Source organism: Gossypium hirsutum, chromosome A01 (assembly GCF_007990345.1).
Source record: "Gossypium hirsutum isolate 1008001.06 chromosome A01, Gossypium_hirsutum_v2.1, whole genome shotgun sequence".
Classification (NCBI taxonomy): Eukaryota; Viridiplantae; Streptophyta; class Magnoliopsida; order Malvales; family Malvaceae; genus Gossypium; species Gossypium hirsutum.
In genome coordinates, this window is record NC_053424.1 from 17443703 (window position 1) to 17461554 (window position 17852).

Below are 17852 nucleotides of genomic sequence, written 5' to 3' on the forward strand. Positions count from 1 at the left end.
GTTTCCATTTTTTGGTGGAGTCAACTTAAATGGCGCCACCAGACCTTGACACCCTTCTTTTACATTTTTTTATTTTATTATTAACTTTTGTCTTTTTCTTTAATTTTTTTCTTTTTTAAGTTTTATATTTTTTCTTATTTTATTTTGTTTATTTATTTATTTTATTTTTTGTTATTAATTTTAAAAAATTTGAAATGTTTTATAATATATATTTTTTAAAATTTTAAATATTATTTTTAAATTATTTTTTAAATTTTAAATATTATTTTTTAAATATTAAATATGTATTTTTAATAATATAAAATATTTAAATATTTTAAAGATATGACATTTCAAATTTATTATTAGTTTTTTAATATTTTTAATATTATTTAATTTAATTTATAATATTTTAAATTATGATTTTTAAATTATATATATTGAAAAAATATATATTTAAAATTTAAAAAATATATATTATAAAACATTTCAAATATACATTTCAAGTTTTATAAAATTAATAATAATAAATAAAAATAAATAAATAAATAAAGATAAAGACATGATAAAAAAATGTCAGAGAAATAACAAAAGTTAAAAAAAAGTAAAAAAACAAATTTAAAAAAAAATAGAAACAGGGTGTCAACATAGATTTCTAGTGGCGTCATTTAAATTGGCTCCACCAGAAATTGAAATTTTTTTATAAAGTCCCTCATTTTTTTAAAAATTTTAAAATTATGATTTTTTAATTATTTTTAAAGATATTTAAACTTTTTTAAAAGAATTTTTATAAAAATTTTATTTAAAATTTTTAAATGTTTAAATATTATTAAAAATATATTTAATATTTAAGAATAATATTTAAATTTAAAAAAAAATGATTTCAAAAATATATTTTTAAAACTTATAAGACATAATTTAAAAAAATAATATTCAAAAGTTGAAAAATAATTTAAAAATAATATTTAAAATTTTAAAAAATATATATTATAAAACTCAAATATACATTTCAAATTTTTTAAAATTAATAACAAAAAATAAATAAAATAAATAAACAAAATAAAATAAGAAAAAATATAAAACTTAAAAAAAGGAAAAAAAATTAAAGAAAAAGACAAAAGTTAATTAAAAAGTAAAAAAAAAGACAAAATTTATTTTTTATAAAAATAACACAAAAAATTTAATTCATTATCAAAATAACTCATTTTTTTAATTAAACACGAAAGTGACCTGAAATCTACAGTAAAAGTTAATTGAGCCAAATTAAAAAAAAATGGGTCATTTTGATAATTAATAAATTTTTTAAGTTATTTTTATTAAAAAGCCGAATATCTTTAAAAATAATTTAAAAATTATAATTTAAAATATTATAAAACAAATTAAATAATATTTAAAATATTAAAAAACTAATAATAAATTTGAAAGGTCATATCTTTAAAATATTTAAATATTTTATATTATTAAAAATATATATTTAATATTTAAAAAATAATTTAAAAATAATATTTAAAATTTTAAAAAATTTATATTATAAAACATTTCAAATTTTTTAAAATTAATAACAAAAAATAAATAAAATAAATAAACAAAATAAAATAAGAAAAAATATAAAACTTAAAAAGTAAAAAATTAAAGAAAAAGACAAGTTAAAAAAAAAGTAAAAGAAGGGTGTTAGGGATAGGTTTGGTGGCACCATTTAAGTTGGCTCCACCAGAAAATAAAAAATTATTTTGAAGTCCCTTATTTTTTCAGAACTTGCAGTATTTCTATAATATTTATACAGGTGGCGTTATTTTACATGGCTCCACTAAAAAATTAATTTTTTATGCTTTCTGCTGATGTGGTAAGTTGGTGGCACCATATAATTTGGCTCTACCAATTTTTACTGTAGATTTCAGGTCATTTTGGTGTTTAATTAAAAATGTAGGTCATTTTGGTACTTAATTAAATTATTTAGGTTATTTAAATAAAAAGCCTAAAAAATCAAGTTGGTTTAAATCCAACTATCTAAGTGTCATATTTTAGATTAATATTGTATTATTTAATTAAGTTTCTCTAAAAAATTAACAATTTTTTAAACTATTACAAAACAATTATTTTGAATCTTTTATATTTTAAAAATATATAAAGACCCAATCTTTAAATATAGAAAACAATGCAATTTAAACTCTTTCGACAAATGAAAAACTTAGAAAAAAAATTGTATTGTTTTTTCTAACTTGAACATGTCATTGGTCAATTCCAAATGTAGGTAGTCTAAATATGTCAATTGAACGACCAAAGTCCAAAAAAATCTAATCTAAGAATTGAAAATACCAATAGAATAACTTTGTTGATTCCATATCTTATTGGGATGTCCAACTTCATCTCTCTCTAATACCTACTAATCTATTTCGCATTTATTTCTTTTTGAATAATTTGATATATTTTTTTTTATTTTTTAATATATATATTTTTGTTTATTTATTTATACTTTTTAGATTTTTTAAATTATTTTTATAATTTTTATCTAAAAGTGATTTTTTTAATATTTTCTTTTAAAATTAGAACTAAATTAATAAATTTTTATAAATATTGAAAATTAAATTTATTAAATTTTTGAGATTTAAAATTAAATTGATAAAATATATAATATTAAAAAATTAAAATTATTATTAGACTAATAAAAAAAAGCTTACATCAACTTGACTTCAATCATTTAATAAAAATATTTAATTTTAAAAATTGAGTAATTAAATCGAAAGAAATAAAAATTGAACCGAAACTGTTCTAGCAGTTTACCCATAATTAATTGGATATTGCTAATAATTTAGAATAAGCCTCCTCCCTCTCCCTAAGCATCTCCTTTGCTCAGTTCTCCCCGTTCTTCTTTTCCTTTTTTCCTTTTTTTTTTTCTCTGCTGGCTCTCCTTTCTCTCCATCTGCATCTTCTAGTTTAAAGGTTTGAGTTCAGTTTTTTGTTTCGGCTATGGGGTTGCTCATGGATTTTCCATTCCTTTGATCGAAGGCGCCTGGAATGGATCATCTGTTTCTCGACCTACTCATTGATCTTTTCTGGCCGTTTATTTTTATATGTTGTTAAGCTTTTTAGTTTTGTAGCTCTTGGTGGTTAATTTGAAGTTGGTTTGTTTTGGAGCCATTAAATCTCTTGCCCGGAATCACTGACACTTCCCTGAGTACGGGGAAGACTGGCTGGTTCTTGCTAAAGCTTCAGATCCCTCTGGTGATTGGTTGTTCCCCTTTGCTTGTATGGTTGGTTGTTGGGGGGTTTAATGGTGTGGGTGTGCGTACACTACCCTTTATTATGGTTGTTTTGGATTTAATGGTGTGCATACTACCATGCCTTTAACCTTCATCACAAACTCATCTATGGTCTACTTTTTGTAATTAGGGAGTCATTTGTTAAGCTTAGTTTAGTAATGTTTGTTTTTATAAAATTACTTTTGAAAAAAAAAGTATTTTTTTTAGGGAGAATCTAAAAATTTTTCAGCTTTTCAAAAAATTATTTTTGGATCAATTTTTGACTTAGTTATTTTATTTTATTTTTTTGTTTAAGAGTAGTTTTGTTTCAAAATACTCCTTAAAAAAATACTAAACATACTCTTAATAAAAACTTTTAGGGTGAACATGAACGTATTAAATAATCTCGGAAAATGTGATATATGTTTTCTTTTAGAAAAATATTTGGTGGGGGTAAGACTGTTTATTTTTTGAGAATTTAAGAAAATAAATTATTTTTGGAAAGAGTAAGTAAAAGTTGGTTTAGTTGGACGAGTTTTTTGTTGAGATATCGGGAAGACGCTCCTAACTAGAAATATTTTCTAAAAATTCTAAAAAAAAAATATCTCGCTGAGCTCGTTTTCCCTAACATGTTAGCAAAAAGCTCGCCTGGCTGGAAGAGCTTTCCTGCCAACTATGTAAAAAACTCACCTAGCTATAGGAGTTTTCTTGCCAATTATGCAAAAAGAACGTCTAACTGGACGTGCTTTCATGCTTTCTTCAAAAATTAGTCTATTTACCTAAATTAAAAAAAAGGCTTATTAGACCAATTTAACTTTTTTTTCTGACATATATGGCTAGTTTAGCCATTTTAATATATATATATATCAAAATTTCTAAAAGATAATTATTTGAAATTTGATATACCAATTACACAAGTTTATATAAATTTTTTTTAAGGAAATATCAAAATTAGTATAAGCATATTCTTAAATATTTTGATATATACTAAAATTTTTAAGAGAATACTAATTTTTCTATGAAAAACTGTTAAAAAATTTGGTATATTAAAATCTCATTTCACAAATCTCTACCAACATTTTTAATAGAATATCTTTAAATATTTTGGTATATGCAAAAATTGCCAAAGGAAAATCATAAGAACTTTTAGTATAGCTTTCTCAAGCTATACCAAATTTTCTAATGAAAACCCAAAACTTCGATTCTTTTCAACTATTTTTCTTAAATTTAGTTAATTTTCAAATTTTTAAATACATTTGAATTAATAAATGTTATCAAGATAATCTGTAATTTAATAAAAAATTTAAATTAAGATAAAAATTAGTACACCCATTTACAAAATACCAAAATTACTAACGCATGTCCTTAAAAATTATGATATATACCGAAATATCTAATGATATGCATTTATAAATTTTGATATACTGCAATCTTTAACATTTTAAAAATTGTGATATCACCTTAGAAATTATGGTATGAAAATTGTGATATCACCTTAGTATTTTTGGTATAAGCTTAAAATTTTTATATCTCATTAAAAATTTTGGTATATCAAAATTCTAAAGATTATCTTAAAAGTTTTGGTAAATACAAAAATATTTAATTATATAATCTTAGGATTTTGAAATTTCATATTTGAGTCATACCTAGAATTTTTTTTCATATTAAGATATTTTGTTATATAGTAATTTAATTTTTAATTAAATAATCAGTTTTCTTGATAACATTTATTAACTAAAATAAAATAATTTTATTCGTTTTATTATTAATACAAATATATTTAAAAATATTAAAAATTAACTAATTAAAGAAAATTGGTTGAAAATATTCAAAATTTTTGGTTTCATTAGAATTCTATTGTAACTAGAGAAACCGATACCAAAATATCTAATTATATGAATTTTGGTAAATGACAAAATTATGTTATATACAAGATTTCTAATGAGATTCCATAGCAATATTGTACTTTATTAGAATTTTTTGTATAGTTTTGTAAACTCAGAATTTGGTATATTAAATTTTTTAACTATTGAGAAATGTGCTTTTATTATAGTAAACATTTAATTGTTTATTATTTATTTGAACGATAAATAAAGTTAATTTCACATTTTATTATTATGTCTTTTGTATTTATGTCTTTTATATTTTGCATGTATAGCAAAAGTGTGACAAGCAAATATTAGCTTATTGATTGTCTAAAGTTCAAACTAAAGATAAGTGGTATTGTAATGAACGTTTACATTGTGAGAAAGATAACTTACTTCAGTAGGTAATCTAAATGAGTCCGTAATCCCATAAAAGAATCAACGTGAGCATTTGATTCAAATATTGAGAATGATTATTATGTCGTCAACAATTCCAATTGGAGAGATGACTAGTCTTGACTATCAGAGTAGTTTACTCTACAAGTAGAAACATGGATGTATTCACGGGTAGAATGATACATTAGACTGGACCCAAGATGAATTAATTCTGAATCCATTTGCGAATTAATTCACTTATGACGTTCATGGTGTGATTTACCTGAATCCTGAGTTAGTCACTGACTATGCGTATGCAACTCATGTGTATTGATATAAGTGAAGGCTTATACTCTAAAGATGATTAAGCCCATAGCCGGTATGTTTGATACATGACTTGTGTATGGCATAGCTTTATTAGCAGCAGTAGAATTCATAGCTCAATTAAAGAGTTAATGATATCCTCTCATTGGCATTGTGTGGATTGATAAATATGGAACGTGGTCACGATTTACTTGTTCTCGAACAAGCAATTTATCACAGTCATCTGTTGACAGTGATTATATTAATCATTAAGAAGATACAACTGTAATAACCCAATTTTTAATGGTGTCGAAAACAGTGCTTCGAGACCACCAAATCTGACGAGTGAGCTCGTAAATTTTATTATTTAGTATTTACGAGTCAAATGTGATTTTAGAAAGATTTTTGAATTAGTGATTTGTGTTTTAAAAAAATTTATTAGGTTAATTGGTTTCGAAAATAAGGTATCGAGACCTCGATTTTATAAACTAAGCTGTAAGTATTTTTATAAATATTTACAGTGTCATTAACATAGTATTAAAGTTCCATTAGAAAATTTTAATGTTTTGATAGTTAATTAATTAAAAAGGACTAAATTGAAAAAGGTGCAAAACTTGCTAATTAGAGAAATAGTGATTCAATAGCCTAAATGGTAAATAAGTGAGGACTAAAATGGAAATTAGACACACATGAGAAGGATAACCAGAAAAAAACAATGACATTAGGTGATTAAGGGGTGAAATTGGAAATGAAATAAAATTAAAAATAGCTAAAGATGGGATTTAATAGTTTCTCGGCAATTCTTCATCAATCTTCAGCCTAAAAACACCATTGAAGAACCCTTAAAAAGTTGATTTTCATATTTTGCTGCAAATCAAGAGGCCGTAGACAATCGTAAAAAAGGAAAATTAGTAGAATAGTCCTTGAATTACTACAAATCTTACAATTTGACCTAAGTAAGTTTGCATGGTTAAACTTTAATGTTTATATTTTAAATTGATGGATGATATTATGTATTTATTTATATCTATTGATGAAAGTAAAATATTGTTAAAATTATGAATTTTGAATTGAATGCTCAAAATGAATGGAACGCGGGATTGAGTACAATCGTTCTGTGGCGAAAGACAGCAAAGGAAGAATTGACGGTAAATTACCCAAGCAAACCGAAGTTTAGCATTTCATGCGAACTTTCGCATTTACTTTCCGTTTAACTCTCATGAGCTTCTGTTTAACTCATATGAGTTTCCGTTCAACCCTAATGGGTTTCTATACAGCTCTATTGAGCTTCTGTTCAACCCTTATGGGTTTCTGTTCAGCTCTTATGAGCTTCTGTTCAACCCTTACAGGTTTCTGTTTAGCACTTATGTGTTTTTATTTAGCCTTCGGGCTTCTGAAAACGATGTACTCATATCCTAAGTTGTTCTCCGATTCGGTAAGATTTGGTAAATGACTTATGTGTTTAAAATTGAAATATTTATCGTTTATTATTGATATTGATTTGAAAGAAGTGTGTTCATCAATTTATGTTGTGTTTGACAAGGAGAGTTCATGAATAATTTACTATTAAATTTATTATACTAAGTTTAGTAATATTTATATTTAACCTATCGAACTTACTACGCTTCATTAAGCTTACTTGTGTTGTTTAATGTTCTTGTAGATTAACGTGAGGTCGGAAGATCAGATCAACACATCAAGCCACACTAACTCAATTCGATAGTTTTGCAATGTGTATTAAGGTTTACATGGCATGTATAGAGTTGGAATGGTTTTAAGTAAAGTTGGTTTATGCAAATATTATGAGTTACACTTTGTTTATATTTCCAATCAACTTATATAAGTATAGATTAATCATGCATGAGGTGTGTTTGAAATGGTTAAATGATGGTTAATTAATAGGCATATTGAGGCATGGTTTGAGCTAGTGAATTTAGTAAAACATGCATATAGGTGTATATGGTTAATTTGATAAGTTAGGATATTTGAATATATGTGATGATATGTTAGGTATAAAACTTGGTTTTGGCTTGAATTGAAGGTTTTGTGGTGATTTGTGAATGTGTAAATGGTTGTGCCTAGGTTGATACCAAGATTAGGCGAAAAAAGTGGCCATAAAATGACTTATTTTCGTCCACACGGGTAGAGACACGGGTGTGTGTCCCAGTCGTGTGTGACACACGGCCTAGCACATGGGCATGTGGTCTGGCCGTGTGTCTCCTATATCCTTAAAATTGAGAAACAGAATGTCCAGGTTTTTGCACACGGCCTAGCACACAGGCGTGTGGCTTGGCCGTGTGAACCCTGCACCTTAATTTCATAACATACGGCCTAGCACACGGGCGTGTGACTTGGCCATGTGACCCAAATCAGAGAGTTAACAGGTATGGACACGACTGTGCGTCTCACATCGAATACCCACACGGCCTAAAAAACGGGTGTATCTCTTGGTCGTGTGGCTCACACGGCCTGGCCACACGGGTGTGTGTCCCTTGCACCTAAGAAAATTTTTGAAATTTTATGAAAAATTCTTTGAATTTTCGGTTTAGTCCCGATTTATTTCTAATGCGTGTTTTGGCCTCGAGGGCTCATACAAGGGACAACATGAATGATTTATGAATAGTTTTTGTTATGTATGTTAAATGATATGAGATATTTGTATTTAATCTGAAAAGTCTGGTAATGCTCCGTAATCCTGTTCTGGTGATGGATAAGGGTTAGGGGTGTTACAACAACTGTGACAATGAGATAAAATAGGATTGTATTAAGTGAACAAATTTAACTCAAAGAAAACAGGGATATCATATGAGGGTAACATACACATGACGATGTCATTGGACAAAACAGTTGGATCGATTGCTTTTGTAAAGAGTATACAATGAGGAGTTTTCAATCATGGTACTTCTTGTGGACTGACTCAATGATTAAGTAATTGCGAATTATCGAAATGATGCTTTTGACATAATTGCAATCACTAGAGTCTAATTGTATATGTCCGATTGGTCCATTTGCTAACTCAACAAAAGCTCAATCGGATTGCATTTGAATAAGAAAAAAATTCTACGACTTTGGGAATAATTTAATTGAGTCAATTTATTCGATGTGGAATTAAAGTAGGTGGTAGTAAGAATTTTTCAACTAGAGGATTTGATTAAAGAATTTTCTTAAAAAATTAACTTGAAAAATCTAAGTGATTTTTGGAAAAATTAATTTTGATAAGTAAATTAATCAAATCAATTAAAATTAATATGAAATTTTTAGAAGTTAAATTTTAAGTCAAACAATTGGCCCAATGTGTAATTGAACTTGAAAATTGGACCTGAAAATGTAAATTGGGCCCGAAAGCCTAAAACTGAGACCAAGACCCGAAAACTAGTCGAACTGGGCCCAGTATGGAAATCGAGCCGACGGTCCAACCAATGTTTAGACCAAACTAGCCGGGTCGTCATTGACCTAGATCGAGCTGGCAATAGCCAAACCGGCTCGGGGTGCTGTAAGGGTTTCGCACCTGTATCACCAGACACGATGGTGCCGGTGGTTACGGCGGCAGTGTCCTGGTGACTAGTAGCGGTTGGTCATCGGTGGTTGAGTAGTGGAAGAGTTATACTCCTACTGGGACTCTACCAAAGAATTTGATTTCAGATTAATTATTCTAAAAATAATATTATTTTAATAGTTTAATATTAAATTTAATTTAATACTTATCTTAATAGTATTTTATTAGTTTGATATTAAATTTAATTTAATGTTTATCTTGTAGATAAACATTCTATTTATTTAATAAGATTTAATATTAAATTTAATCTAATATTTATCTTGATAAATATTACATTAATTTAATATTAAAGTGATTAAGTTTAATCATAGTTGAACTCTTTAAACTCTCTCTATATAAAGAGAGCCTTGAGTCATTATTTACACACACTTGAATTTAAGAGAAATTTTGATATTGGCATGTGTAATGAGGTCTCATAAAAATATTAATATTCCTTTATAAATTGTGGTACATGCCAAAATATCTAAAAATAAACTCTTAAAATTTTTTATATTTCGTTAAAAACCTTAGAATAGAATGTGTGACATGATTTTGATATACTAAAATTTCTAACGATATCCTATAGAAATATTTATATTCCCTTAAAATTTGTGGTATATAAAAAAAATCTAAAGATATGCACTTACAAATTTTGGTATTCTGTTACAAATATTGGTACAGCTTTGTGTAAATATAATTTTGGTATACCAAGATTTCTAACGAGGTCCCGTAGAAATATTAGTATTCCCTTAGAAATTATGGTATATACCAAAACATATAAAGACATGTGCTTAAAATTTTGGTATATCACAATTTCTAACAGTTACTTTGGAAATTTTGGTATCACATTAAAATTTGTATTATATACTAAAATACCTTAGGGTATAATTTTGAAATTTTTAGATGATATCCGCCAAAATATTTAGTTATATAATTTTTATTTCATATTTGGGTTACATCAAGTGTTTTTCATATTATGATATTTGGTTATATCCATATTTAACTTTTTAATTAAATTAACAAATAACACTTATTTAATAAAAAAACATAAATTTCTTTGTGGCCTTGAATAAGCAAAAATTTTGATATTTTCAAATATTTAAAGAAATTATCTAATTAATGAAAAATATTTTAAGTGATTCGAATTTCGTTATTTTGATTAAAAATTATATAACTTGAGTAACTTATATTAATGTTTTTTAGAATATAAATTTTAGTATTTCGTTAAAAAACTAGGTAAACATTTATAAATTTAGATTTTGACATACCAAAATTTATGATGAGGTCTTATAGAAATTTTGGTACTTTATTGTATATCTTGGTATTACTACTAAGCTAATAGCCCGTTATGCGGGCCTCTTGCTAGAGGCTCGCTATGCAAAAAATGAGAGAAATCCCATCCTCTCTTTCCTTTTTATGCTCCCATGTCACCACATGGGAGGAACCCAAAGACATAAAAGGGGATCCTATCAACTTGTTCCAACTTAGGATAATAAGCTTATGGGCTTGGTCTTACTTCATCATCAAGAAACGAAAGAAAGTTTCTATCTTCAAGTTTTGATTCAGACGTAGCTCGCTTCTTTTTGGGTGTGAAGCAGTGTCAAATCAAGAAACCCAACAAGCATTAGCTCTCCTTGAAAAGGAGATGATCTAGCAGACCTTCCAATGAAAGGCGAAGCTAGAAATTTTTTTTAGGGGGGTTGAATGAATTTTTAATTTTTAATAGTCTATATCTTTATAATTTTTAAAGAATTAAATCAATTTTTTTTATAATTTTAGGAGGTCAAAGTACAATTTTACCTTTACTAATATAAAATTTTAAAATTTTTTAAAGTGCCTAAATAGCAATTTTTCATTTTAAGGGGGGTCGGGGCTCTTACCAGTCCCCCTAGATTCGCCTCTACTTCCAATACAACTACCTTGTTATGACTTCACTCCATCCACTAGCCTTGCCTTCGGCATCCCCCTCATTGCAGTTAAGGTAACAACTTTAGGCATAGCCAGTTCCCATAGTGTGATGGGCGGTGTGTACAAAGCCAGGGAACAGATTCACCATCGTATGGCTAACTGGCAATTACTAGCAATTTTGGCCTCATGCAAGTGATTTGCAACCTGCAATCCAATTGAGGATGAGTTTTTGGAGTCAGCTCACCTCCGCGAGATCACAACCCTTTGTCATGTCCATTATAGCATGATGACTTAGATATCATCCTCACCTTCCTCCAGCTTACCACAAGTAGTCTACTAAGGGTTCCAAACTCTTGGTATTTTGATATACCAAAATATATAATGATATGCTATTAAAAATATTGGTATTTTGTTAGAAATGTTGGTATAAACTCATAAATCTAGATTTTGGTGTACCAAAATTTCTAACAAAAGTCCATAAAAATATCAATATATACCAAAATTCTAAGGATAAACACTTAGAAAATTTGGCATTTCGTTATAAATCTTGGTATAAGCTTGTGTAACATAATTTTGATATACCAATATTTCTAATTAAGTTCCTTGAAAATATTGGTATTTCCTTAAAATTATACCGAAATATCTAAATTTAAACTCTCAAATTATTTGGTATTTTATTAGAAATTTTGTTAAAATCTTGTGTACCACTATTTTGGTATACAAAAAATTTTAACAATTATCACAAAAATATTAGCATTTCCTTAGAAAGTTTTATATATACCAAAATTTCTAATTATTTTCCATACAAATTTTGATATTCATTTTGAAACACCAAAATATTTAAAGACATGCTTTTAGAAATATTAATATTCCCTTAGAAATTTCGATGAAAGTAGTTAATTTTTTTGGGAAGCTCACACTAATATTGAATTCTTTTTCTACATAGAACAAGTACTTTCCACAACCATTTAACCAAAAACAGAAGGAAACATCAAACCAGATCATTCATAGATTTTCATATAAAAGATACAGCCCAAATATATATATATATATTGACAAAGATAAAACCCTCCTACATTTGCCTCAAATAGCAGTCTTAAGGTTGCTCGATTCTTCATTATTTCACAATTTCACTATGGGACGCCCAACTCTTACATGGACAAGCAATCCAAAAAGAGAACAAACATACACTTTGGGTACTGTAGAATTCATGCCAATTCCCTAAAACCAACTTCTAACCCACACAAAAATGGCAGTACAAATCTCTAAATATTTAGTTGTGTGTTGCTAACACCAGTGAAATGTGCTCTATTAGGTCAAGAACCCTATTGCTGCAACAGAATTTTTTAAGAAAACCGTCAGACAAAATGATTCGTATATCAGGTAAGAACACCATCATTCAAACATATGCAGCACTCTTGTGTTTGCTCATCTCTGTGCCTGCATCCGTACTCATGTGAGTGCAGGAGAGAGAGAGAAAGAGAAAGAGAGGAAAACATACCTGTAACCCCACTCATTGTCATACCATGAAACAAGCTTCATGAAAGAATCACTCAACCCTATTCCAGCTTTTGCATCAAAGATGCTCGACCTGGATTAAAACAATCCCATTTTACATTTGAGCATAAGGTATATGGAGGATGAATGTGTACAATAGCGAGAGACTGACAGTACCTCGAATCACCAACAAAATCATTCGAGACAACATCCTCTTCTGTGTATCCAAGAATGCCATTAAGTGGACCCACTGCAGCATACCTTTATTAAAAGGAAATAAGAATATCGGTGAACGTGGTATATACTCAAGAAAATGAAACAGAAAAATGATCAAGGCGGATACTTCAGCCACACGTTAGAAAACTCACTTTATGACTGCTTTGACATCTTCATAGGAGGCACTCTTCTGAAGTCGACAAGTTAAATCAACAACAGAAACATTGGGTGTTGGGACACGGAATGCCATTCCAGTAAGTTTTCCATTTAGTTGCGGAAGAACTTTTCCCACAGCCTAAAAGGAAACTTACAATTAAAATTTTCCAACTCAAAGTTTATCGTCTGAAATTTGGTCATATAAATCTGATACCTTAGCGGCACCAGTTGAACTAGGAATGATATTTTGCCCAGCTCCTCGACCCCCTCGCCAATCCTTCATTGAAGGGCCATCCACAGGCTTTTGTGTTGCTGGATTTCATAAATTACCATGTTATCATAACAATGTAACATCATGTACTATCTAATGAATGAGCGGTACATAATATCCACATACCTGTAGTTGCATGGACAGTCGTCATTAAACCCTCAATGATACCAAATTCCTCATGAACTACCTGCAACATGTTATGACAAAAACTAAGGAAAACTGCCAAAAAGAAAACAGTTATCATCCACCATGAACTAAAAATAGGCATACGGGATTGTCTACCAGCTACAGAGAAATACTGTCAAATAAAGGTAGATGGAATTGTCAACCACCAAGAAGTCAAAACACACAAAAGCAGAATCTTACAAAATAAACACAATTTCCCATTCTTTGCTCATGGCACATGACTTGTGACCAATAACAGTTAACAGTGCAAAAATAAAGCTTAAAATATAAGGATGCAACTAGACCTTGGCAAGAGGAGCAAGACAATTGGTGGTGCAACTAGCATTAGAAACTATGTCCATGCTTGGTTTGTAGGTCTTCTCATTTACTCCCACCACAAACATTGGTGCATCAGCTGAAGGAGCTGAAATTACAACTTTCTTGGCACCACCCTGGAGAACACATTCATTAAAGTTCAATTTGGAGCATTCTGCATGATGCACGCACTCACAGATGTGCTTGTACTATGTGTTTCCATTAATGTGATTATGCAAAAAGGGAGAAATATAAAAAAATCCAAGGACATTAGACAACTAACCTTCAAATGTGCTGAGGCCTTGGCTAATGTTGTGAAAACACCAGATGACTCGACAACGAACTCAGCCCCATAATCACCCCAAGGGATCTCTGCAGGGTCCCTGGTGGATATTGTTTAAATGCTAGTCCAAGTTGAGATGGTTTAATAGCAAAATTTTAAATATTTAATGAAATCAACTATGTTTCAATTTTTTTATAATGAGAATAACACATCTTAGAGTAGCTAAATCAAACTCCAATAAATCATTCAAGGAAAACACTCCAGAACAATACCTTTTGTTTACAACCTGTATTTGCTTGCCATTAATTTCCAAGGTGGAGTCATCCACAACTCTGATGGTTCCCTTGAAGCCTCCATGAGTAGAATCGTATTTAAACATGTAAGCCTGGAATAAGAAAACAAAAGATAATAGTAAATTGCAACAATTTTCTAATGACCAAAAGAATAATAAGGGCAGTTTTCAAGGCATGTAATAAACAGAACAGACAAGAGCAGCCCTGAGCCCAAGCACAACCACCCAACACCCCGAGCTACACAGACAAAATAAGCATAATGGTAATAATGAGTATTGATAATAAAGTTGTTTTCCTTGTGACACCAAGAGAAATATCAGAACTAAAAAACAGAAGCCTAAATATTTCAATTGCTAAGAAAAGCTTCAGAAAGTGTACATGTTGAACCCATTTTGCTCCAACTCTTTTTCTTTATGTACCCGTGTCCAACACAAATTCAGACTTGAATGGAGATATTACTCTTCAAGGACACTACAAATATATGGAAGAGCCTAGAAAAATTTAACATCCCATGTCAAACACATACCCGTATCCCATAGATTCACATCACAAGTCCAGGTAACATGGTGTTGAACCAACAAAAATCAAGCTACTGGTTAAATTTCCAAATTATGAAAAGATAAAATATCATAACCAGCTAGTCTCTTACATAGCTGCCTGCAGACATATCCTTATCTTGGACTCTTTTATTCCATATGTCCATCTCTTAAGTTCATGGCAATTGACGAGTGGAGTTAACACATTTGACATGCCAAAATCCGGTATTCATATCCAAGCCCGAGCAACATAAGTACTTATTATATTGAAAAAATTTTGGCAACAAGAAAGCAGGGACATAAAAACCTAAAAGGCAATTTGCATGGATGCCAAAACTACTAAAGAACATTATAAAATCTACTAAGGTCCACATCAAGGCGCCTTTTTCTAATGACTAAGCTTCTCAAAGGTAAACAGAATAGAAACAAAATGCTTACTTAATAACAGTAATACTTGAAAGACAAAATACTGCATAGTTTCAGAACTGTTAGCCTCTTTGATAAACCAAGATACAGATTCATGAAAGAGATATATCTTTAAAGGAGCTATGGGTCAAACCAAAGAGTGCAACTGAACATGCTTACCATATAATTAGCATCAATAAAAGGATCATTGACTGCTACCACATCGAAATCATCCCTAGCGATTGCTACCCGTAAAACCAACCTTCCAATCCGACCAAAACCTGTGAAGGTTCATTGTGAAAATGAGTTGTGACAAGCATCTAAACTAAAGGTCAAAAGCTGATTGAACCTTAACGATATTGTAAAGTATCAAACTCGTAACAGTAGTGTCAGCATTAAACTGGGTTCCAATTTGCACATATGTAGCTTATGAAACTTTACAACCATACATACTCTAATAGCATATAAGGACTGCAGTTTTCACAACTTTGTTTTCCAAAGGGGTGAGTACCTTACCCCCATCCACACTAACGCAATAAGCTAAGCTCAGTAAGCTAGTTCTCTGCTATTTGCAATAACACTAGCATCAACTTAAAATATGCACACTAACTGAAGGTGAAATAATTTTCTATGGAGATCAGTGAAGCAAAAAGATGAAGATACGTACAACTACCAAAAAAAAGCATGATTATAATCAAAACAAGGAAACATACCATTGATTCCAACCTTTGTCTTGCCACTGCTCCGTGACCCTAGTCAAATTAAATTAGAAATAAGTCAAAAGCAGAGAATCAGTCCATACAAGTTCTAAATTAATTTGAACAGAAATAAATTAAGCCGCTTTCTCCTTTTTACCCTTCCCTATCATATAAAACACTTACTTGCAATTGTAGTAGGAATTTCCGTAGCAGTGGCTTTGATAGGTTGGATACTCCTTGAATTGCATTTCCTAAACAGACAAATAGTTTTTTTAAAAGAGACCTTCAATGCCAGAGTAAAAGATTAATAATATGCACAAATGAAATAATGAAGAAAATCTTGATCAGCCAATATGGAATAACTCAACTGTAAGGAAGAAGACTTAGTTGAAACTGCAGGACCAAAAAAGGAATTGAGATTCCCACCAAAACCAATACTTGAAACCTGAACAAGCATTATCATTTAGATTGTCACAGAAGTAAGCTGAGACTGGTCGCTAAAAATATACCATTAGTAACATAAGAAATGTGAAAAGAATATAGGATTAAATTTAAAGTTCATTTAAAAAGCAATAATCTGTCGCACACGAGTTTTTACAGATTTCCTTTATATTCATTATATTAACGAAAACGAGCAAACGATGTTTTCTCACCAACCAAGCAAACAAAATGTGACTGAAAAAACCTATATATATATGCAACTTACTAAACAAAACATGCATTACAAGGTATTGTAATTCTTAAGACTCAGTCGGTTACCAAGAAAAGTAGCAGGAAAAGAAAGACGAAGCTACAAATTTCAGTCGTTCAGTTTAAGTTTAGCTCAGTTACTATTATTTTTCCTTTAAAAACACATAAAAAGAAGAAAAGAGAAATAAAAGAATAAACTATGCAACTAATTTAAAACAGGAATTAAAAAAAGCTCTACGTTGTTGATCGGGGGGGAAGCGAAGAACCTTGAGACGATGGGAGGGTGAAGGAGAGAGGTCGGTGCGGGCGGAGGCTTCAAGGAGAGGGGAGGCGGCGGCAGTGGATCTGATGAGAGAAGAGAAAGCCATTCTAAAAGCGCTCTTCCTCCGAGAAAGCTTAGGGGTTTGGGGAGGCAGCAGCAGCAGCCCAGGCGAGGAATAAATAATAAGAAATTATGGTGAAATGTTTGAGAAAACGAAAGTGTTTTTCGTTTTTTTGCGTCCTTTTTATTATTATTATTATTATGTATTAAAAGAAAGAAAACAACTGTTTAAGAAAAGAAGAAAAATGGAAGAGCGGAGCGGAGATTCTAAAGAAGAGTGGAAACTGGAAAGGTAAAATAGCAAAAATGAATACCAACAACTCTAAAAGTGAGTCCACATTTTAGATTGGAAATATGGAAATGAAAAATAGCTGGCTGTTTGGTAAGTAGCAACTACCAACCTAACCTCAGCCTTGTTTGTTCTCTCCTGTATTAAAATTATGTCTAATATATCTTTTAATCATTTAATTTGATAATTAGATTCACTTTAGTACTTAAACTTAATAATTAAATTCTTTTTAATCTTTAAATTTGTATTTCTTCAAGATTTAATGATGCGACAGTTTGATATTGTACCATATTATCACCTAATAATTTTTAAAATAAATATATTTTAATTTTAAGTGATGACTTAGCACAATTTCAAAATATAATATCATACTTTTTTTTTATTACCAGGCCAAAATAAATTTAATTATCAAATTTAAGTGTCAAAATAAAAAATATATATACAAACACCAAAATACACTTAATTGCTAATTTTAGAGACAAAATTATATTAACCCTTAAAAAGATATGTGC

The 17852-nt window shown here is 29.4% G+C and overlaps 1 protein-coding gene across 1 annotated transcript; it reads right to left on the reverse strand.

Moving 5' to 3' along the window:
- Positions 1-12189: 12189 nt before the first annotated feature.
- Positions 12190-17382, reverse strand: LOC121229134 (glyceraldehyde-3-phosphate dehydrogenase GAPCP2, chloroplastic). Its single transcript, XM_041112481.1, has 14 exons — positions 16996-17382; positions 16408-16484; positions 16223-16290; positions 16055-16093; positions 15522-15622; positions 14380-14492; positions 14108-14207; positions 13815-13961; positions 13471-13531; positions 13288-13385; positions 13070-13212; positions 12879-12962; positions 12706-12795; positions 12190-12535 (listed from the first exon to the last, which is right to left on the reverse strand). Exons 1-14 carry the CDS (start codon positions 17095-17097, stop codon positions 12478-12480), a joined length of 1281 nt encoding a protein of 426 aa, XP_040968415.1. The 5' UTR covers positions 17098-17382; the 3' UTR covers positions 12190-12477.
- Positions 17383-17852: the final 470 nt, after the last annotated feature.